At 48.1% G+C, this 22,351-nt stretch overlaps 1 protein-coding gene across 1 annotated transcript in view; it reads left to right on the forward strand.

Annotated features, from left to right (window-relative positions):
* The window catches only part of PTGS1 (prostaglandin-endoperoxide synthase 1), a 46,027-nt gene extending 25,735 nt beyond the window's left edge, over positions 1 to 20,292 (forward strand). The window contains exons 3-11 of the mRNA XM_083597331.1: positions 5,551 to 5,667; positions 7,391 to 7,531; positions 8,350 to 8,493; positions 11,145 to 11,326; positions 12,661 to 12,744; positions 13,119 to 13,365; positions 14,539 to 14,825; positions 16,896 to 17,043; positions 18,624 to 20,292. Of these exons, the coding sequence (XP_083453457.1) occupies positions 5,551 to 5,667; positions 7,391 to 7,531; positions 8,350 to 8,493; positions 11,145 to 11,326; positions 12,661 to 12,744; positions 13,119 to 13,365; positions 14,539 to 14,825; positions 16,896 to 17,043; positions 18,624 to 18,985 (1,712 nt within the window). The 3' untranslated portion in view covers positions 18,986 to 20,292. The remainder of the gene's footprint in view (positions 1 to 5,550; positions 5,668 to 7,390; positions 7,532 to 8,349; positions 8,494 to 11,144; positions 11,327 to 12,660; positions 12,745 to 13,118; positions 13,366 to 14,538; positions 14,826 to 16,895; positions 17,044 to 18,623) is intronic.
* The last annotated feature ends 2,059 nt before the right edge of the window (positions 20,293 to 22,351 follow it).

The following is a 22,351-nucleotide window of genomic DNA, read 5'->3' on the forward strand; positions in this document are numbered from 1 at the left end:
CAATTTGCAATGAAAATCCAACACCAGGCCCCTTTCTTTTGTAAAGAGATCCCGTGTGCTTCTAAATTTCCTTTGCGTGGTTAGGTGGCCCGGAGAAGGACAAGCTCTACATTGTGCTAGGGGCGGCCTCATTTGCTTAAAGCCTCCGAAGGTGTGGAAATCTGCTATCATCCGATCCCCAAATTCCCCTAATCTCTAATGACTGCAATAGCTTTACTCATCTGTGGCTATGCAGGAGTTGCAGATTGGGGGCGGGCACCAGCCCAGCGCAGCAACTTGTTCAGAGACACAGTAAGCAGCCTCTTCCCAGGAGCAGGTAGTTTTCCAGCGTCTCTCCAAGGGGAATTATTCAATCGTTCTGTCACACATTGGAGTGGTCTACTGGCAGAGTTAAGGAGGTGGGCTTGGAGCAGCTGCTGAGGCAGAGAAGCAGCAGGGAGAGTTTTCTATTATGTTGTGGGGTGTGTGGGTGTGTGGGTTAATTATTTGATTCATCTTACCCCATGCCAAGGGATGCAGGTGGCGCTGTGGGTTAAACCACAGAGTCTAGGACTTGCCGATCAGAAGGTCGGCGGTTTGAATCCCTGCCAAGGGGTGAGCTCCCGTTGCTCGGACCCTGCTCCTGCCCACCTAGCAGTTCGAAAGCACGTCACAGTGCAAGTAGATAAATAGGTACCGCTCTGGCGGGAAGGTAAACGGCGTTTCCGTGCGCTGCTCTGGTTCGCCAGAAGCGGTTTAGTCCTGCTGGCCACATGACCCGGAAGCTGCACGCCGGCTCCCTTGGCCAATAAAGCGAGATAAGCGCCGCAACCCCAGAGTCATCCACGACTGGACCTAATGGTCAGGGGTCCTTTACCTTTACCTTTACCCCATGCCAAACCTGGTGCCTTGCAGCTACAATTCCCATCATCAGATGTCTTCAGATGTCTTCTATATGTCACGTAGTTGTTTTTCTCTTTGACATCTGGTGGGAGGGTGTTCCACAGGGCAGGCACCACCACCAAGATGGCCCTCTGCCTGGTTCCCTGTAGCTTTGCTTCTCGCAATGAGGGAACCACCAGAAGGCCCTCAGTGCTAGATCTCAGTGTCCGGGCGGAACGATGGGGGTGGAGATGCTCCTTCATGTATACTGGACCGAGGCCATTTAGGGCTTTCAAGGTCAGCACTAACACTTTGAATTGTGTTCGGAAATGTACTGGGAGCCAGTGTAGGTCTTTCAAGACCGGTGTTATGTGGTCTCGGCGGCCGCCCCCAGTCACCAGTCTAGCTGCCGCGTTCTGGATTAGTTGTAAGAGGTGGCATGATAGAAGTTCATAAAATTATGCATGGCATGGAGAGTGGACAGAGAAGCCTTTTTCTCCCTCTTGCATAATACTTGGAACTCATGGGCGTCCAATGAAGCTTGCTGTAGGAAGATTCAGGACGGGTCTTTAAAAGTCCTTCTCCAGGCAGCACAGAGTTAAAATCCAGGGAACTCCTTCCTTCCCCCAGGAGGCAGCGATGGCCACCAACGTGGATGGTTCTAAGAGAGGACTGGACAAATCCATGGAGGAGGAGAGGGCTATTGGTGGCTCCTAGCCACAATGGCTATGCTTTGCCTCCACAGTTTGAGACAGCAATGCTCCTGAGTCCCAGCTGCTGGAAATCGTGGGCTCTTGTGCTTGACTCCTGCTTGCTAGTCTCCCACTGGGGCACCTGGTTAGCCAGTGTGATACCAGGATGATGGACTAGATAAGCCTGATCCAGCAGACCCTTTTAACGTTCTTATGTTAGCAGCAAGGTCAGTGGAAAAGACAGGTTCCTGCCCTAAGGAGATTACCATCTTAAGGTTCGGCAGTAGAGGAAGTAACAGAGGCAAGAAGAGCAAGGAGCCTGGCCACACTGAAAGCTGCTCCCCTTCAAACTTCTAGATGCATAGGTTCTGGGATAACCCAGAGGCTTGGGGGAGCTGCTGGTTCCTCCCAGTGTATGCTGCTAGCCTCTGATCCATTTCCAGAGGATGTGGTGCAGGAGTTTGGCTCCAGCGGTGGGGTGGAGTCTGCCTGGAAGGTACTGTTTCATCATCCACGCTTTCTGCTCCTGTGCTCTGGGCCGCGTCTACCCCTTTGTGTGTTTAGCTCAGATTGCTTCCTTATCTCAGCACTCTGTTTAATGGGGCTATAAAAAAGCATGGGGCCTGGATCCCTTGCCAGCAGGGTTGATTTGTGATGGGAAGGCCCTTGCTTCTTCAGTTGCCTAACTTTGCTACAAGGCAAGGCAACCTTCTTCAAGCCCAGTCCAGCCAAGGACAACCATGTCTCACTTGGCCAAACAGCGGAAGCTGGGTGACATCAGATATGACCCTGAGCTCTACTAAAATCCAGCACATATGTTTTCCCAAGCTGGCCAGAGAACTCTGGACAAACCTCCACACCCTCTGAGCTTCACAGTTGTAGACAAACACCAGGAAGATTCAGGAGGAATAAAAGGAAGTCCTGTTAAATAGAAGGAAGTTAAAACTATGGCACTCGCTTCCACAGGGGACAGTGATGGCCCCATAGCTTAAAAGAGGATTGAACAAATTCATGGAGAAGGAGAAGGCTAACAATGGCTTCTGTTACCAGAAAAATGCCCATTGCATATCCCACCTCCTTTTCCTTTCTCTATATAGTATATCTGTTGTGTGCCACTGTGATAAGAATTTTAAGGTCTTAAAGGTAAAGGTAAAGAGACCCCTGACCATTAGGTCCAGTCGTGGCCGACTCTGGGGTTGCGGCACTCATTTTGCTTCATTGGCCGAGGGAGCCGGCATACAGCTTCCGGGTCATGTGGCCAGCATGACTAAGCCACTTCTGGCAAACCAGAGCAGTGCACGGAAATGCCATTTACCTTCCCGCCAGAGTGGTACCTATTTATCTACTTGCACTTGACGTGCTTTCGAACTGCTAGGTTGGCAGGAGCAGGGACCGAGCAACGGGAGCTCACCCCGTCGTGGGGATTTGAACTGCTGACATTCTAATCAGTAACTCCTAGGCTCTGTGGTTTAACCCACAGCGCCACCTGCGTCCCTAACCCTTTAAGGTCTTAGGTATATATTAAATGCTCATAAATTTATCAACCAAGCACGTACATAGATCAGCACAGGAAGACCGACCTGAAACCATTTTTGATTCCCAAACTGAATGTCCCCAGGATATACATGAAAATAAGTGTATATTTATGCCATATACTTTCACCTGAGTTTCCCCATGGAACAATTATTCTTGCCTCACTGCATTCGGGAAAATCCCCCATGATTCCCCTAGCCAGAGATAAGGTAGGCAGATAACCATTAGGGGAAGTTCCTGAATCTGCCATTGTTTGCTCAGATGTTCTGCATGGAGAATGTCTGCTGAGCATCCTGATTGTCTTCATCAAATGCAAATGCTTTGTGTAAAACTGTGTCTGGAACCACATGAAACTTGCTAAATCTTTAGGAATACCACGCCTTGACCTACCTGAGCCATTGTAACCCCATATTAGGTGGGATGTATTTCTGATTTTGTTTGCAAAAGGGGATGTTCTTTTCCATGCTGAAAGGCAAACCTTTAAAAAGAGTGGTTTTTCTTGTTTCTGGGTCCTTCACCTCCTGACAAAAAAGGGGGGACTCTATTGCAACAGATCATAAAAGATCAGCTTTGCTTTCACTGGATTTCTGCTTCAGCTCATTAATCTCTGACCAGTAACGAACTTGGAGAGTTTGGCCATCGAATGGCACCCCACCCCTATTTTCTGGTGGCTGGGCTTTGCCTCTATGGTCAGAGGCAATAATGCTTTTGAATGATTGCTGGAGCCACAGGAGGAGAAGGGGGGGCATTGGGCTGAGATCCTGCTTGTGGACTTCCCATTGGGGCCTCTGGTTGACCACTGTGAGAGCAGGATGCTGGACTAGGTGCACTGGCCTGATCCAGCCTCGAGGCTCTTCTTACATTCTTAGCATTGGGGAATCATCACAGAAAGTGGAACGTTGGGTGGACAGCCCATGGTTATTTTGTCAATGGCATATTGCAGGAGATCCCTAAAAAAGCCAGTGGTCTCAAGGGATCCTGACTTTCTTTGTAAATCAACATCTGGATTAAAGAAGAAGTCAGTTCATTTGAAAACACTGGTCCCTTTTTATGAAACTTGATGCCTCTTCATAGTCTCTTGATCGGTAGGCAGAACTTAAAAGTAATACAGAGCCAGGTCTAATGTAGAGTCATTGTGGTGTTTTGGACAGTTATATGTAGATCTCTGTTCATAAATCGTATTTCCTCTTTGCTGTTCTTTTCATTTGTGAATGGAATCACTTGCCTTAGAGTACAATCCCTATACACACTTAATTGGGAGTTAGCCTATTGAACCCATTGGAATTTGCTTCTGAGTATAACAGTTTCTATAATAGCCAGCTGAAACAATTCAGGTTTCCATCTCCCCACCCCACTCAGGCAGTCTGATGGAATAGCTGCCCCCAAGATGGCAACTGAGGGAGAGTTGGCCTGGTGAGGCTGGCCTGTCACCGCAGAGCAGATGGAGTGATAAACTGTTGGCCATCTAATTCTACATACCAGAGGTTTCATATTGCATGCTAGATGCTTGTATATTGCACAGTATCAAATCAACAAGAAATAAATCTCTTGAAACCAATAGACTTATAAAGAATATTATGAACAAGAGACTCAAACATGGCTCAGGGCAGCTTACAGTAGGACTGTCAAGTAATAAATACTCAAATATCAATATGCTGCATAAAAACCTGTCACTGTGAGAAGAGAGATGAATGTGTCTGCCATGCTTATCATTACAGCCACTTCTATTTTTCTAGAAAAAGAGGTGCCAGAACTCGCCATGAACACCTCCCTTGTTCTCTTATAATGGCAATGGCACCCACCTGAGAGGTGGCAGAACTGAGTTCTGGTGAGTCCCAACTGGAAAAAAGTGCCCTTAGAGCAGTACTTATACTGACAGTGAACATTTTCTGTTAAGAGCAGTGCTGCATCATCTAGATTCACTGTTTTTGGAGTCGAAACAAAATAAAAAAAATCCTTCCCGTAGCACCTTAGAGACCAACTAAGTTGGTTATTTGTATGAGCTTTTGTTGCATTCACACTTCTTCAGATAGTACAAGAGTGTACAAGTTTTCAGTCTGTACAAGTCCTGCTTATATCTCACCTTGATCACTCAGATCATCTGCAGGGACAAGATGACAAGACTCATTTGACAGCAACAAGCAGCTGGGCCTATAGTCTTACCAGCCCAGTCTTATGGAACGCTCTGCCACTAGAGACTCGGCAGGCACCTTTCGTTTCAACATTTAAACGCCTGCTGAAAACTCTTCAATTTTGCCAAGCCTATGCTTGGCAAAGAACACATCTTTCCACAATAGTTGATTCCTTGATTCCTGGTTTTGATTGTTTTATGCAGTTTTTGCTGTATGATTTTTGGGTGCAGTTGTTTGCAAGCTGTTACAATCTTTTTTATGAAGAGCAGTTTTAAATAAATAAAAAGTGACAATAATTTGTTTTCTCTCCCCGCCTCTCCTGCCCCACACAGTGAATCCATGCTGCTATTTCCCATGCCAACACAAGGGCGTGTGTGTCCGGGTTGGCACAGAGGGCTACGAATGCGATTGCACCCGGACCGGCTACTTTGGCACAAACTGCTCTCTGCGTGAGTATCCCTGTGGCCTTTCTGCAACATGGTGTTTGGGTGGATAAATAAGCAGATTCGAGATACTGAAGAGTCCAGAAATGGTGGGAAAAGCTGCTTATCTTGGAGAACCTTCTTGTTGCCGCTGTTCTACCATTACACGCTACCTCAGTCTCTGAGTGGTGAGAGGCTCCAGGGGTTCCAGTTGCTCCCCCAGGCTTTGGTTTCCTTGGAACTAAGGTCACTGGAGACTGTGGGGTCTTCAGGGTCTGTGATTTATTTACACCCATAGACAGCCTGAGCGTAGGAAGGAGGGGCTTACAGCATCATCAGCCCAGCATATCTTGCTTGGATCCAGCACAAAGCAAGCAGGTCTCTGTGTCTCCAGCTCCCAGTCTTCTTTTTTAGTTCAGCACTCTCTCTCTCTCTCTCTCTCTCTCTCACACACACACACACACACACTGGCTATTATCTGTAGCCAGTGCCACTTATGCTGATCGAAGCAGTTGAGTGGGCACATGTAGAGTAAGGCAATTTTGTGGTTATCTGTTGATAGCTATTAGTCATTAATCATAATCATAATAATAATGAATTTTATTTATACCCCACCCTCCCCAGCCAAGACCGGGTTCAGGGTGGCTAACACCAGGTGTAAAAACAATTGATTAAAATACAACTTAAAAACAAGATTAAAATACAACATTAAGATGCAGCCTCATCTCAGCAGAAACTCAAATCAAAAACTTTTTGGGGATGAAAACGTCAAATCTTCCCCAAGGCCAACTATCCAGACTGGTCCTACGTGGGCCAGAAAAAAGCCAGGGATTATGGATAGAAAGGGGTGAAACCTCCATGTTCAGAGGCAATCTACCTGCGAATATCAGTTATCAGTGAGGCACATTGCTTCAGTGCCTCCATTTGTTAGGCTCCCCAGAGATAATCTGCTTGGCTGTCATGGAAAACTAGATGCTGGACTAGGTGGGCTGAGCTTTGGCATTATCCAGCCGGGCTCCTCTGTCAACATTCTGATAGGAACAAAGGGAGCAGCGTTATACTGAGTCAGACCTCCAGTCCATCCAACTTAGCATTGTCGACACTGACAGGCTGTCCAGGGTTTCAAAGGAGGAAATTCCCCTGCCCTACCTGGAGAAGTCACTGGGGACTAAACCATGCATGAAAAGCAGATACTTTGCCCCTGATAGCTAAGAAGGAAGCCTCCAAGTCTAGTGGCAGTCTACCTCCAAATACCAGGTGCTGGGGCCAAGCAACAGGGGAGGGGGGTTGCCTGCCTGCTGTGCCTGCCTGCTTTCTGGGCACATCTGGATGGAGGCTGTGGGAACAACAGGATTCTGGATGAGCAGGGATTTTTAAGCTGTAATTCCTGAATTGCAGAGGATTGGAGTGGATAACTCTTTAGGTCCCTTCCAGTGTGGTGTAGCAGAGAGCCAGTGTGGTGTAGTGGTTAAGAGTGGTAGACTCGTAATCTGGTGAATCGGGTTCGCGTCTCTGCTCCTCCACATGCAGCTGCTGGGTGACCTTGGGCCAGTCACACTTCTCTGAAGTCTCTCAGCCCCACTCACATCACAGAGTCTTTGTTGTGGGGGAGGAAGGGAAAGGAGAATGTTAGCCGCTTTGAGACTCCTTCGGGTAGTGATAAAGCGGGGTATCAAATCCAAACTACTCTTCTTCTTCATCATCATCTTCCAACTCTATGATTATACGATATTTGTGTTTTCTTTCCCAGCGGAGTTCTGGACGCGGTTGCGCGATGCCCTGAAGCCGAGCCCAGCCTTCTATCATTTCATCCTGACTCACTTCCAGTGGTTCTGGACCATTGTCAACAACACCTTCATCCGGGACACTTTGATGCGTTTAGTGCTGACGAGTAAGTGAAGAGCAGTAGATTGACAGCGGGACTTCGGGTGATTGGGGGGCAGTCTCTCTGACCAACCAACAAACAAACAACTCTTACCTCCCAAAAATGAGCTTTTGAGCATGATTTCACAAGGGGGCCGGGGAATTATCCCAGGAATCCTGAGATCTTGGCAAGAAGGATCCATATCCTATGGATGCTTCCAGTAGTTCACCCAGGTTTCCCACTAATTAGCATGGAGGGCACAATCCATTGGGCCGATTCGCTCCTACAGGAGGCAGCAATGGCTCCTAGCCAAAATAGCTTTGCTCTGCACATGTGGAGGCAGCAATCATTCCAAATATCATTTGCCAGAAACTGCAGGAGGGGAGAGGGCTCTTGTGAATGGATCCAACATGCCAGGTTACTGCGGGGATCTGGAGATTTCATGCTCTACAGAACAAGCCACACCGGCAACGAATGGGAGATTGCCAAGAGCAGGGGTCAGCAACCTAAGGCCCATTGGCCACAAGAGGCCCATGGGGGTCGTTTAACTGGCTCATGAGCCTCCCCCGAACTGAGCCGCCCACTCGGCGAGTCCCCACGCAGTGCACTAAACCAGCACAGCACGGCACGGGGACTCACTTCCGCGGTGCCGAAAATCGTGTCTGCGCAAACACAGACGCTGGAAATCGCGGGCCAGGGAGGGATCTCCTCTGGAGTGAACCGGCCCAGGTGAGGTAAACCTTGCGGACCCCTGCCCAAGAACATCACTGTGGAGGAAGGTGTCAGTTGGCCGATGTTCAATGGAGGTTTATTTTGCACTCTTCTCTCTCTCTCTTTCTCTGCAGTCCGAGCCAATCTCATCCCCAGTCCACCCACGTACAATTCCGCCCACGGCTACATCAGCTGGGAGTCCTATGCCAATGTCAGCTATTTCACTAGGGTCCTCCCACCGGTGCCCACCGACTGCCCCACGCCAATGGGAACAAAAGGTGGGTGCAGCTCAGCAGGGCCTCCACCGCACCTCAGCTTAACTTTTCTCTTGAGACAGCAGCAGCGAAATCTGCTCCGTATCAAGTCCATTCCTGCCTTCACAGCTGTGTCACATGGCTTAACTTTTCCGAGAGATGAAAGTGGTGTAGTGTGAAAGTTTCTGTTGATAGCATCTAGGTGTGGGCTGGCAAGGAGGGCTGTGTTATTAGGGAGGGGACGCAGCTCAAGGCGAGGGTTTGTTTATTTATTTGTCTCATCAGTGATAGTTCAATAACAGGCACAGAACTGAAGAGTTTGGAGGGGGCTCTTTCAAATTGTCTAGTCTGACCCAATGCACAGTGCGAGCAAGACCTACAAACCAAGCCTTATGAGGAGTGGTTGAAGGAATTGGATATGTTTAGCTTGGAGAAGAGGAGACTGAAAGGGAATATGATAGCCATCTTCAAATACCTGAAGGGCTGTCACATGGAAGAGGGAGCAAGCTTGCTTTCTGCCTCTCTGGAACCAACAGCTTCAAGTTACAAGAAAGGAGAGTCCGACTCAACATCGGGAAGGACTTTCTCACAGTAAGAGCTGTTCAGCAGTGGAGCAGACTCTCTAGGGAGGTTGTGGACTCTCTCTTGTTTTTGAACAGAGCTTGGCTGGTCATCTGTTATGTGATTTCTGCATTGCAGGGGGTTGGACTAGATGACCCTTTGGGACCCTTCCAACTCTACAATTCTATGCTTCCGTCTGCAGCTCAGGACATTACAACTGCAGCATCCTTGCTGCCTGAATATTTCCGTCCAGGAGAGGCCACTGCCTGCTGTGGAATAGGTTTCCTCACTAGAAAGTTCTGAGAGTGTCTGTTCTACTATCAGACTCAGTCGCCTCACCTCAGAAAAGGATGTTTCAGGGTTGGGCAAGAGTCAGAAAAGGGCAGCCCAGATGATCAAGGGGACACTATGACTCTCCTGCAAGGAAAGGTTGCAGCGTTTGGGACTTTTTAGTTTAGACCATGAGTAGGCAAACTAAGGCCTGGGGGCTGGATCCAGCCCAATCGCCTTCTAAATCCGGCCTGCGGACCGTCCGAGAATCAGTGTGTTTTTATATGAGTAGAATGTGTGCTTTTATTTATAATGCATCTCTGGGTTATTTGTGGGGCATAGGAATTCGTTCATTATTATTTTTCAAAATATAGTCTGGCCCCCCACAAGGTCTGAGGGACAGTGGGCCGGCCCGCTGCTGAAAAAGTTTGCTGACCCCTGGTTTAGACAAAAGGTGACATGATAGAATAGAAAATGTATTTCTTGCATTTGTGTCCCAGCTTTTTCTCCAAGGCACTCAAGCTGGTTTACATGGTTCTCCCTCTCCTAATTTAATCTCCTGTGAGGTAAGTCAGGCTGAGAGACTGTGACTAGCCCAAGGTCACACCCAGTGAACTTCATAGCTGAGTGGGGATTTGAATCCTAGTCTCCCAGGCTGTAGTCCAATACACTAACCCCTATACCATCCTGGCTCTCTCACAAAATTATGCAAGAAAATGGAATGAGAAAAGTTGTTATCTCTCTTGCAGAGCTACAACTCCCAGAGTGGCTTAATAATCAATCCCTCTTCATTGAGAGTCCTGGGAATAGTAGTGCTTCTGTGAGGAAAACAGGGAATCTCCTAAAGACCTTCATCACCCTTAACAAATTAACAGTTCCCATAAGCCTTTCTGGGAAGCCGCAACTGTTTAATAGTGGTTTAAATGTACTGTGTGAACATGGCCTTCATATCATTCTGGGCACCTTTTCTTTTGAGGATATTGAAGAAAGCTTGTGACAATGCTTATCAACCAAACTGACTGCTCCCGTTGTCAGAAGGAAAGTGTGGCTCAGAAAACAAAGCAAAGGTGCCTTTAGCTCTGTACTCCAACAATTTGACAACTGGCTCAGCTAAAGTTGGTGGATCTCCTAAGTACAGACTTGTGGGTCTGATTTTATGGCCTGTTTCTTAAATGAATTGGAGTCCATGCACATCAAAACTCCCCCTCTGGTTGACTGGTGTGTGTTCCTATTTGCTCTCCTGCTGTGTGTTTACACACCTCCCAGTCAGAGGTACTAAACTGAACCTTGATGTGAACTAATTCCATTGAAAAGCCTTGTCTTTGAGTTGCTTGGATGGGAGTCTTTGTAGTGGTTCATTCACATATGAAAGCCACCACTCAATTCTGCAGCTGTTTACTATCACCTTTAACCACTTCAATTTTGATTTTCAAAAGTTAGAAAAGATGAGTCCCATGAGTGACTGGTGTGTACCTAAAGGCAGCCCTGTTTAGGGAAGCTTTTAATGTTTAATAGACTATTGTATTTTAATATTTTGTTGGAAGCCGCCTAGAGTGGCGGGGTATAAATAAATTATTATTATTATTATTATTATTATTATTATTATTATTATTATTGGTGGTGTTTCCTATAAGGGCATGCCTGAGCCCCCTGCCTTGGCTACAGGGGTCTTGCAGCTTTAGCTGTGACTCCTGCACTGCAGGGAATTGGATTAAATGACCATTGGGGTCTCTTCCAACTCAGCTGTTCTATGATTCTATTAAATAAATGGACAGGAGAGAGGAACTCTTAGCCACACTCCAGAGGGGCAACCTTGGAATTGCTTTTTTGTTCCTCCCTTGCAGGTCCGCCGCAGCTTCCTGATGCGCAGCTGGTAGCTGAAGAGTTTTTCCTGCGCAAAAAATTCCACCCGGACCCCCAGGGGACAAACTTGATGTTTGCGTTCTTTGCCCAACACTTCACGCACCAGTTCTTCAAGACGTCTGGGAAGATGGGCCATGGCTTCACCAGAGCTCTAGGCCATGGGGTGAGCAGAGCCCTAGCATGCTAAATCCTGGGGGCCTTCAAAGCCTCATCCGGGGTCTCCTGCTGCAGAAATAAGGGCATGGAGTGACCCTCAAAGGTGGTTCCCCCACCCCAGTACAACACTGATATACACTGCTTGGTTGTTTTTTTTTAAAAAAAAGAACCTCAAAGTGGCTTGCAAAAAGATAAAACAAGCAAACAAAATCAAGACAAAATTACAACAGTACTTTAAAACATACAAAAGTTAAAACACTAAAACAGTTTGGAATAATCTCAACTGGGTAGGCTCGATATGATACGATACGATAAACTTTATTGTCCTTGTCCCATACAGAACAACAAAATTGAAAAATCTACATCAGACATTCAAAAACCCAACAAGCCTGCTATCCCAGCTATCCCAGCCTGATACCCCATAACTGAATACAATATACTCCCATAGAGACTACCTTACACTGCGTTTAAAACCAAAATCACACTTGGATAGAAGCTGTTTCTCAGGCGGCTAGTCCTAGTCTTTATAACCCTGTACCTTCTTCCAGAAGGCAGAAGCTGGAAGAGATCATTTCCGGGGTGCGCACTATCCTGCGCTATCTCTGCAGCTTTCTTATGATACCTGGAAGCATACATTTGATCCAAGGTGGGAAGAGGGCACCCAATTATTCTCTCCGCAGTCTTTACAACCCTGGACAGCATTGTTTTTCCCCTGACTGTGCAGCTCCCAAACCACACACACAACCATGTTAATACACTCTCAACAGTACAATAGTTAAATGCCTTGTCTAAACAAGGATGTTTTTAGCAGGCACTGCGAAAAATACAGTGAGGGCTCCTCTGCCTGATATCAAGAGGCAGGGAGTTCCAAAGTGTAGAGGCTGCCACACTAAAGGACCAAGTTTTTACTAAAGCGGGACGGGTAATATGTCGCCCCTGTAACACTGCTAGCTCTGCCAGTCAAAGTGATTGAGTGGGCACATTAATTACACAAATTAATTACACAGGTTAATTTTTATATTGTTTTATTGCACACCAATGCTTTAAATTCTTTATTTTATGTTACCTGAAATTGGGTACCAGGTAAGCAATAACATCTCTAAGCAGTTTATGCAGAATATAAAATATACGTTTAAGAAGTTTATAAATGCGAGCGGTTAGAAACAGGTCCTTCTATATCTGCAGCTGGAGGCAGCGATGCTTCGAATACCAGTTGCTGGAAACCACTAGCCTGATCCGGCTTCAGGGCTCTTCTGATGTACTTACATGCTTTCAAAATTTCTAAATACAAAGCAGCTGCTACAGTTTCATGAGCTGTAACCACCTGGACCTTTTCTTCAGGTGGATCTTGGACATTTATATGGAGACAACTTGGAACGCCAACAAGAACTGAGGCTCTTCCGAGACGGGAAGTTGAAATACCAGGTATGAAAGAGGATAAATGGTCCTCCTGCCTTGGGAGAGCAAAACATGATGACCCTAGACAGCGGCTGCCGATCAAAATAGTCAATACTGGGCTAGATGGGCAAACAGTCTGGCCTGCTCATTATCCCAGGTGGGGTACTCTGTCCGATGCCACAGGAGGCAAAGCTGTGTTTTATTTGTCTGGTTTTAGAATGTCTCTAATCCCCTTCAGAGTAAATATTTCCTGGGCAGATTATGAAGCATGCAGATGAGGGTGATGGGACCAAGTGAAGGGCAGGTTCGTATGGGAGGACATGATATTTCAGATAGCTTGGGCCTTGCGAGGAGTTTGAGATGCACCACTGATGAGCACCCTTCCTCTCTCACCTCCCTAGGTGGTGAAAGGGGAAATTTATCCCCCGACGGTACTGGACGCCCCCGTGCACATGATCTACCCAAAGCACATCCCCGCAGAAAAGCAGCTGGCTGTGGGCCAGGAGGTGTTTGGGCTGCTCCCGGGACTCATGATGTACGCCACCATTTGGCTCCGCGAGCACAACCGCGTCTGTGACCTTCTCAAGCAGATTCACCCCACCTGGGATGATGAGCAGCTGTTCCAGACCGCAAGGCTCATTCTTATTGGTGTGTGAGGGGGGAGGGCTGTGGGGGAGGGCAACAGGGCAGTAGGGTGTTCCAACCAAGCGCCATGCCAACATTCTTCCAGTGTTATTTCCTCCACACAGACACACACGCACGCATGCACTCATTCATTCTCCAATTAATGAGGAAACAATTTGCATTTGAAAATTATAGACTTGGTAGCATTGGAAAGATATTCCACACACACACATAGATCATATCGTCCAACCCCCTGCAATTCAGGAATCTCAGCTAAAGAATCCCTGACAGAGGGCCACCCAACTTCTGTTGAAAAACCTCCAGTGGAGTCCACCACCAAAGGAACAAGAGAGGCGAAATCTGTGAAGCTTGACTGTTTTAGCACCAGTATTTAAAAAAGCACATAAGCATCAGATTTCCTGGATTCTTGACCTGTTTGGACAGATTAAGAAGCTGGTACAGCTCCAAAGTCCAGCATGATAATACCACCTTGCAGATTGATGTTTGTATGTTAAAAACTTTGTTGTGGAATGGACCAGCAAGCCCTTATTATCTTCAGGGCTTAGGTGGGATTGGCAAGGTGAGATGTTTGCGGCTTTTTAGTTCAAGAGGTGAGTGACATAATAGAAGTATACAATGTTAGGCCTAGCATGGAGAAAGTGGAGAGAGAAAAGTCTCTCCCCCTCCCCTACGTAATAGTAATAATTATATATTTATTCATACCCTGCCTTTTGGCCTGTCAGAATGCAAAGCACTAGAACTCTGGGACATCCAGTGAAGCTGAGTGTTGGAAGATTCAGTACAGACAAAGTCCTTCTTCATGCACCATATGGTCAAACTATGGAACCGCAGCAATAGCCACCGACCTAGATCACTTTAAAAAAGGGATAGACAAATTCATGGAGGAGACGGCTGTCAATAGCTTCTAGCTATGATGGTTGTGTTCTGCCTCTGCAGTTAGGAGCAGCAGTGCTCCTGAAAACCAGAAGCTGGAAACCACAGGAAGGGAGAAGGCTCCTGTGCTTAAATCCTGTTTGCTGGATTCCCATTGGGCATCTGGTGGCCACTGGAAGGACAGGATCCTGGGCTAGATGGGGCCCCTTTGGCCTGATCCAGTGGCCTCCTCTTATGTTCTTAGATCATGAGCTCAGTTGCCTGCATCCTCACCCATTGACTCCCTCCCTCTGCTCTTCCCAGGTGAGACCATCAAGATCGTCATTGAGGACTATGTCCAGCATCTGAGTGGCTACTTCCTACAGCTGAAGTTCGACCCAGAACTCCTCTTTGGAGTCCAGTTCCAGTACCGGAACCGCATTGCAGTGGAATTCAACCAGCTCTACCATTGGCATCCACTGATGCCAGATACCTTCAAGATCCAGGATCAAGAGTACAGCTACAACCAGTTTGTCTACAACACCACTATGCTGATGGACTATGGAGTGGAGGCCCTTGTAGATGCCTTCTCCAGGCAGCAAGCTGGGCAGGTGGGTGCATTGGCCACACCCATCCCAAAGGGCCAAGCCAATCTTGAGGAGCAGGATGGTTTTTGGTCCACCAGGATGGGAAAGCGAGCAAACCTAGGGAACTGACATACCTCAAGTAGCCCTACCATGCCAGCTGGAACTGTCGGCTTTTAGTTCTAATAGATCAGTGGTTCCCCAGCTTTTCTGGGCCACTGCCCCCTGGTTTTGCAAACTTGCCCCAGTGTCCCCCTACCCTATAAAAACATTACAGTGGTACCTCTGGATGCGAACAGGATCCGTTCTGGAGCCCCGTTCACATCCTGAAGTGAACGCAACCTGCATCTGCGCGTGTGCGCAGGTCGCGATTCACTGCTTCCATGCATGCACGTGACGTCATTTTTAGCGTCTGTGCATGCGCTAGCAGCAAAACCCGGAAGTAATGCATTCCGTTACTTCCGGGTCGCCGCGGAGTGTAACCTGAAAACGCTCAACCTGAAGCCTATTTAACCCGAGGTATGACTGCATTCAGAATAGTGGTTTACATGACCCACTGTGGAAAATACCAACACGATAAAATTCAAAACAGTGACAATTAAGCACACATTTGTTGAAAATCAAATTAAAACTATTTAGTGTAATTAAGTCAACAGAACTGATGAACTTGATCCAGTGATATCAGCTTAGCAAGAGAATTAAGATACCACCTTTAGTAAGTATTTCACTGTTCAGTAAATTCTCAATGTGACAGATGGGTTTGATGAAGTGGAACCAGTTTCCCAATACCTGGTTTAAAATCGCTTAGCAGGAATCATTCATAAACACAGAGAGAGAGAGAGAGTGCTTTTTTCTGGGGGACGCAGGGGGATGCTTTGTGAATCTAAGTTTGGCCTCATTGAGGGGCAATATTTCAATATGAGTAGGAAAAAGAGGACCCCTAAACATTTTTTTAAAAAGAAAAAAAAACACTGTACACACACACACACTCTCTTCACCTACCACAGATTCAGGGTCACTAACTTATCAGAAAATAAATAGCTGTTGCCAGTAATTAGCTAAACAAACGTGAACAAAGGAAACAGATTTGACAGCGAGAGGAGCAGTAAAACTTTAAATATGAATTGAGGAAGGTGTTTTGCTTTAGCAAGGTGTAACTTGGACAATGGTAAGTAAACACGTGGCGCGCTCAGAGGTCCCCACCTCCAGCGCACCCTTGCCTCTTAGCACCCCACTAGGCAATCCTTCCCCAGGGGGTGATAGCACCCACTTGGGAACCACTGTTGCAGAGAGTCTGGATAAGAGTTTGAACAGTGCATTTGTTGTTGTCTTTCTTTGTTTTTTTTGCTGTGCTAATTTGTGGCCTCTTTCTTCCCCTCCGTCCCATAAAAGGCTATTTTCAGATAAATGCCTGGCCAGCATGGCTGAGGATTTTAAGGGTTACTGCTCATTCAAAGCTTTCCTGCTCACAGGCTATTTTATTGTTTCCTGTTCAGTGCAGCTGAGGGATTTGTGATCAACTGCACCTTAAGAGAAGGAAAATTATAGCTCCATAAAGAAAGAAGAGGGGAGAAGTAAACAATGAATGGTAATTAAAGCCACTAATGGGGAACAGGAACTGACTGATCAAGGGGCAATTCGCCACAAATCCCTCAGCCTTGTTGACTAGAAAGGAAGGACATGGGAAGGCCTGCAGTGAAAGAACTTACTAACATTGCAGGGGACCCTTAACTGAAGGAGACTTACATGTGAGTAGACATTACAGAAGGATCATGGTCCCAGGGAGAGACTTAATGGGATCACAGTGCTATATTAAGTGCTGCCCCAAACCAGCATTTTAATTACCCTTCCTGCTGACTGTAGAAAAGCAGAGCCTCAGTCCTGCAGCTGTGGAAGCAACTTTGGTGTCAGAAGTGGGCTTTGGACTTTGACCCCTGCCCTCCCAACGGATGGTCTGCAGGCTAGATCTGACCCCCAACCATCCCAACAAATTACTTATGATTGCATGCAAACGGGAACTTCTCGAGGGTGGGTGGGAAATCTAGGTGGCTTGGCCCCTCCCCTCCTGCTAACCAAGCCTCTCCATTGGCTTTTCAGATTGGTGGGGTACCGAACATCCACAAGCAGCTTCTTAAAGTGGCCATTGGAGTCATTGAGGAGTCAAGGCTGCTGCGCCTCCAGTCCTTCAACGAGTATCGGAAGAGGTTTGGCATGAAGCCCTACACCTCCTTCCAGGAGCTGACAGGTAGGGCAGGCAACCTGCTGGAATGAGGGGAGGGGGCTCCCAGAGGGGTCACCATGTGGGGCACTTTAGATGCCACCCCCACCCTGCAAAGGCCATTGTGTTTCCCTGTGAGGAAAAGGCTAAAAAGTGTGTGTGTGTGTGTGTGTGTGTGTGTGTGTGTATTGGTGTTTTAATTTGGGGAGTGGGAGTGGGAGGGGGAGTGAAGGGAGATGTTGGTTTCTGAAAGGGTATGCGTGGAGTAGAGCCTGTTTTTCCTAGAGTGCTTGAATTCAGTGTTGTCCACTGAAATGGACACATAGAAGATTCAGAACTGTTTATTAATTATTATATTTGAATGTATCACTCACCTTTCACCCTGAGGTCCCAGACATCCCCACCCCGCAGCATACAGAACTCATTGCCACAAGATGCATCACTGCCTTAGAGGCTCAATCCAGTGAGGGAGAGGAGCCAGGGTAGTTAAGCGGAAAGTCCATATTCAGAGGCAGTCTACCCCTGAAGCCGAGGGGCAGGGATGGGGTGGGGGGATGAGGCGGAAGAGGGAAATTGTCTGTTGTGAAAATAACATGGGGAGGAAGAGAGCCTTTGCGTCTTCTTGAGCTCCTTGAAGGAAAATGAGATATCTTTTTTGAAATACCGTGGTACCTCTGGTTGCGAACAGGATCCGTTCCGGAGCCACGTTCGCAACCTGAAAGGAACGCAACCCGCGTCTGCGTATGCAAGGGTTGCGATTCGCCGCTTCTGTGCATGCGTGTGACGTCATTTTGCGTGTCTGCGCATGCGCGAGTGGCAAAACCCAGAAGTAACCCTTTCCGGTACTTCCGGATCGCCGCAGGATGCAACCTGAAAAAACGTATCATGAAGCAAACGTAACATGAGGTATGACTGTAAATTAAATACAGAATCACGGCCCACTTTTGAGCAGAAGAGGAGCCCCGCTGGATCAGGCCCATGGCCCATTTAGCCCAGCATCTCATTCTCACAGTGGTCAACCAGATTCTCCAATGGGAAACCCATAAGCAGAACCAAGCACAAGAGCAACTCTTCCTTCCCATTTTGTTGTTTAGTCGTTTAGTTGTGTCCGCCTCTTTGTGACCCCCTGGACCAGAGCACGCCAGGCCCTCCTGTCTTCCACTGCCTCCCGCAGTTTGGTCAGACTCATGTTTGTAGCTTCGAGAACACTGTCCCACCATCTCGTCCTCTGTCGTCCCCTTCTCCTTGTGCCCTCCATCTTTCCCAACATCAGGGTCTTTTCCAGGGAGTCTTCTCTTCTCATGAGGTGGCCAAAGTCTTGGAGCCTCAGCTTCCCTCCCGTAGTTTCTAGCAATTGAGGTTTGGAAGCATTTCTTCCTCCCAACTGTGGAGAAAGAGCCGAGCAATCGAGGCTGGGAGCCATTAATTGGACAAATTCATGGAAGAGGCCAAGGCAATCCTCTTTCAAAGCCATCCATGGTGGTGGCTGCTACTGCCTCCGGCAGGAAGGAGTCCCATAGATTAACTGTGCGTTGTGTGAAGGAGGACCTTTGTCTGCCCTAAATCTTCCATATTCAGTTCTTCCTCTCTCTCTCTCCTTCTCTCAGGTGAAGAAGAAACTGCTGCCAAACTGGAGGCCCTCTACGGAGACATTGACGCCCTTGAGTTCTACCCAGGTCTGCTGGTGGAGAAGAGCCAGCACAATTCGATTTTCGGCGAGAGCATGGTGGAGATCGGGGCCCCATTCTCCTTGAAGGGTCTTTTCGGGAACCCCATCTGCTCCCCAGAGTACTGGAAGCCCAGCACCTTTGGTGGTGACGCTGGCTTCCAGCTGGTGAACACGGCCTCACTCCAGAAACTGGTGTGCCTCAATGTGAAAAGGTGTCCCTACGTGGCCTTCCGGGTTCCTGGCGGTGGAGAGGACGCCGTTGTGCTTGCAAAGGAGAAGGGGCCATTGGATGAGCTCTAGGATGAGCATCGGGGGCAGAGGGCAGGGGCTGCTCCTTGGCTTGGCTGTGGTCCAGCCAGTGGCAAGTGGCAAGGAGTGGTGGTAGACTATGGCTGGCTGGTGGGGAGGAATGGAGAGAACAGAACAGCATCCCTGCTCATCACACACCTGGAAATGTATTGTGGAGGGTTAGGTTCAGAGAGGAGAATTAAAAGTACAGTTTACTGGGAGAAATGAAAAGCCTTTTGTGGTCTGCCTGTCCTCTGCCCAGTCGGCTTCCTCTTTCCCTCCCACCTTCTTCTTCCAAGGTCATTTTGGCCCATCACACGCAGCAGTAAAACACGTAATACAGGGATGTTGTTGGGTGCCAAGACCTTTCTCCTTATGACACATAGCCCAAATCACCTGCTCCTCCTGCTTTCAACTTTGATTTTTATTTGTTTTACTTTGCTTTCTATGAGGGCTGGGCACTGTTGCGGAGCTCCTCAGCCACCTGTCCTGTTAACGTCCCAGTTGTCTAGACATAAAAACCAGCACAACACATTATATGCAGATTTATGTCTGCTTCATCATATGCCATGGGTTCCAATTGTATCTTTCACCCCCTGGAGCCAGTTCCCAAACATCATTCCCTAAAATCTCTAGAGGAAAATAGAGAATTGCAGAACCATGAAGTCGTAGGGGACTCCAAGGGTCATGTAGCCCAACCCCTTGCAATGCAGGAACATCAGTAAAGCATGCAAGACCGATGGCCATCCACCCTCTGCTTCAAAATCTCCAAGGAAGGAAAGTCCACAACCTCTCGTGGGAGACCATTCCACTGTCAAAGAGCTCTTACTCTCAGAAAGTTCTTCCTGACGTTTAGTTGTAATCTCCCTTCTTGTAACTTCAATCCATTGGTTCGAGTCCTAACCTCCATGGCAGGAGAAAACAAGTTTGCTCCCTCTTCTGTGTGACAGCCCTTAAGATATTTGAAGATGGCTACCGTATCTCTTCTCACTCTCCTCTTCTCTAGGCTAAACATACCCAGCTCCTTCAACCGTTCCTCATAAGGCTTGGCTTCCAGACACACTTGATCACATCTTTTGCCCTCCTCTGCACACTTTCCAGCTTGTCAGTAGAATTGCAGAACCAGTTCAATCTCTTTTAAACCTGTGGTGTATACATGCCTTAGAATAATAGGTTTGGGAATTTTTTGTGGGGGATGTAAAGTGTTTTCCTTCTGACCTCCACTCAGCTGAGTGTGTGAGAGTGTTTCTGCTATGGGGCGGAGAGGGTGTTGGGAGTGAAGGGAATGGTCAGAATAAATAGTGATTTCATTTCCAAAAGTCACACATGTGCTTCCTTTCTTTAGGGTGGGGGGCCATCTATCATACCATCAAGTGGCAAACGTGGTCGATGCTGGGGGCACAGGTGTGGTTGGTGGGCCCTTGAGGACAAGATCCACCACTGCCTTGCGTGCCCTTCAGCCAATCATTCTCCTGAAAGTGCTAAGATCTCTAGTTCAGGAGTGGGGAGACTCTTTCAGACCAAGGAAATCTTCGAGGGGCTACTTGCCAGTGGCGGAGGTTGCAGAGGCCCAAAGTGGGTGCATTGGCAATAAGCTACATTCTGACCACACAAATGCCAGAAGCTTCTACCTGCACACAAACATGTGTCACTCACCCAAACCAGCAAGAGGGGGGCATCACAATCCCAGAACACCATCTTGATCAGGGAAGCCCAACTTTTCATACCCCGTGGAGCACAAGAGCGCACAGACACACTGCTTTGTCATGCTGGGGTGGGGGTGGGGGAGTGATGCCAGAATTTGAGCCCCTGCCCCACAGTGCCAAGGGCCTCAGAGAAGGCCTCAAGGGCTGCATTGGGCTGTGCATAGCACCAGGGGCAGAGGAAGGGAGGCGGTGGAGGTGGCCCATCATGGGTGTCATCACTGAGGGGGTGACATTCGGCGTGCCGCCCGCAACTCCCAAGCCTACCCCGAGCCGTCGGGGGGAGGGGCGGAGCTGTGCCGACTTCCCCCTTCCCCCTTCATTTTGACAGCTCAGGGGAGGCTTGGGGGTCGTGGCCGGCCGGCTCAACATTGCCCCATGCTCATGGTTGGCTTATGGTTTTTTGGCACATTTCCACTCCAGTTCTCTGTCCCACAGGGCAGGAGGGGTGAGCAGTGAGCTGATTGTGAGAGTTTCAAAGTGCAGGTACGACCCACTGAAAACATTTTGGGCTATGATTTGGAGAAATCCAAATGCCATCACCAGCTTACACTAAAAGTTCAAATGTGAAAACGCTCTCCTGTGGAAGGCACCAGTTGGTCAGTGCCTGTTGAGTCGCAAACTACCACACTCTTGTGCTACTCCAGTGTGTTTCAACAAGGCTTCAGCAGGAGATTGTGGCAGACTGTGGCCCGTGGGTCAGATTTCTCTCCCTTTTGCTCCCAAGTCTGCTGGAGAAGGCTTACCCTCTGCTGAAAGAGCCAGTTGGTCCCATGGCAACACATCCATGCATGGTCAACTCTTTAGACATGTGAGGTAAAGGGTAAAGGGATCCCTGACCATTAGGTCCAGTCGCGGACGACTCTGGGGTTGCGGCGCTCTTCTCGCTTTATTGGCCGAGGGAGCCGGCGTACAGCTTCCGGGTCATGTGGCCAGCATGACTAAGCCGCTTCTGGCAAACCAGAGCAGCACACGGAAGCGCCGTTTACCTTCCCACCAGAGCGGTACCTATTTATCTACTTGCACTTTGACGTGCTTTCAAACTGCTAGGTAGGCAGGAGCAGGGACCGAGCAACGGGAGCTCACCCTGTCGCGGAGATTTGAACCACCGACCTTCTGATCGGCAAGTCCTAGGCTCTGTGGTTTAGCCCACAGCGCCACCCACGTCCCTCTTAGACATGTGAACAGGGTGCTTAATAGGCCCGGCTCACTAGCAAACTCTGAGATGGTGGCAGCCTGGTTGCCTGTTTTTTCTTTTGCAACCATCGCAGGTGGGGGGGGGGGCACAGGGGGGAATATCTAATAAATTTTAAAGCTTTCCCAGAAGAGATGATGAGGCCACCCTTGGGGGTATAATGCAGGGAGGTGCCCCCCCAAGTAAAACCTAATCTCCCTGTGTTTATTTTTAATTGGCCACGAGAAACAAAGCAGAGGTGTCAACAGGTGGAGAATGGAAAACTTATATTATTGTTTATGAATTAGTGAAACCGGGCAGCTGGTATAGGTAGCTGATATTGTCTTACAGCAGGTTTTGCAAGTCAAAGTATGAGTCAAAATGAAATGGCCAGCTCAGAAAAGGAAGTGTGTGGGGGGAGTGGAAGAGATATTTTAGCTCTGCACGAAGGTCTTCAAGCTGCTGGTGCTGCCACCCCAGATTAAACTATCGACTGGGAGT

This window comes from Podarcis filfolensis, assembly GCF_964270895.1.
Source record: "Podarcis filfolensis genome assembly, chromosome: Z".
NCBI classification, from domain to species: domain Eukaryota; kingdom Metazoa; phylum Chordata; class Lepidosauria; order Squamata; family Lacertidae; genus Podarcis; species Podarcis filfolensis.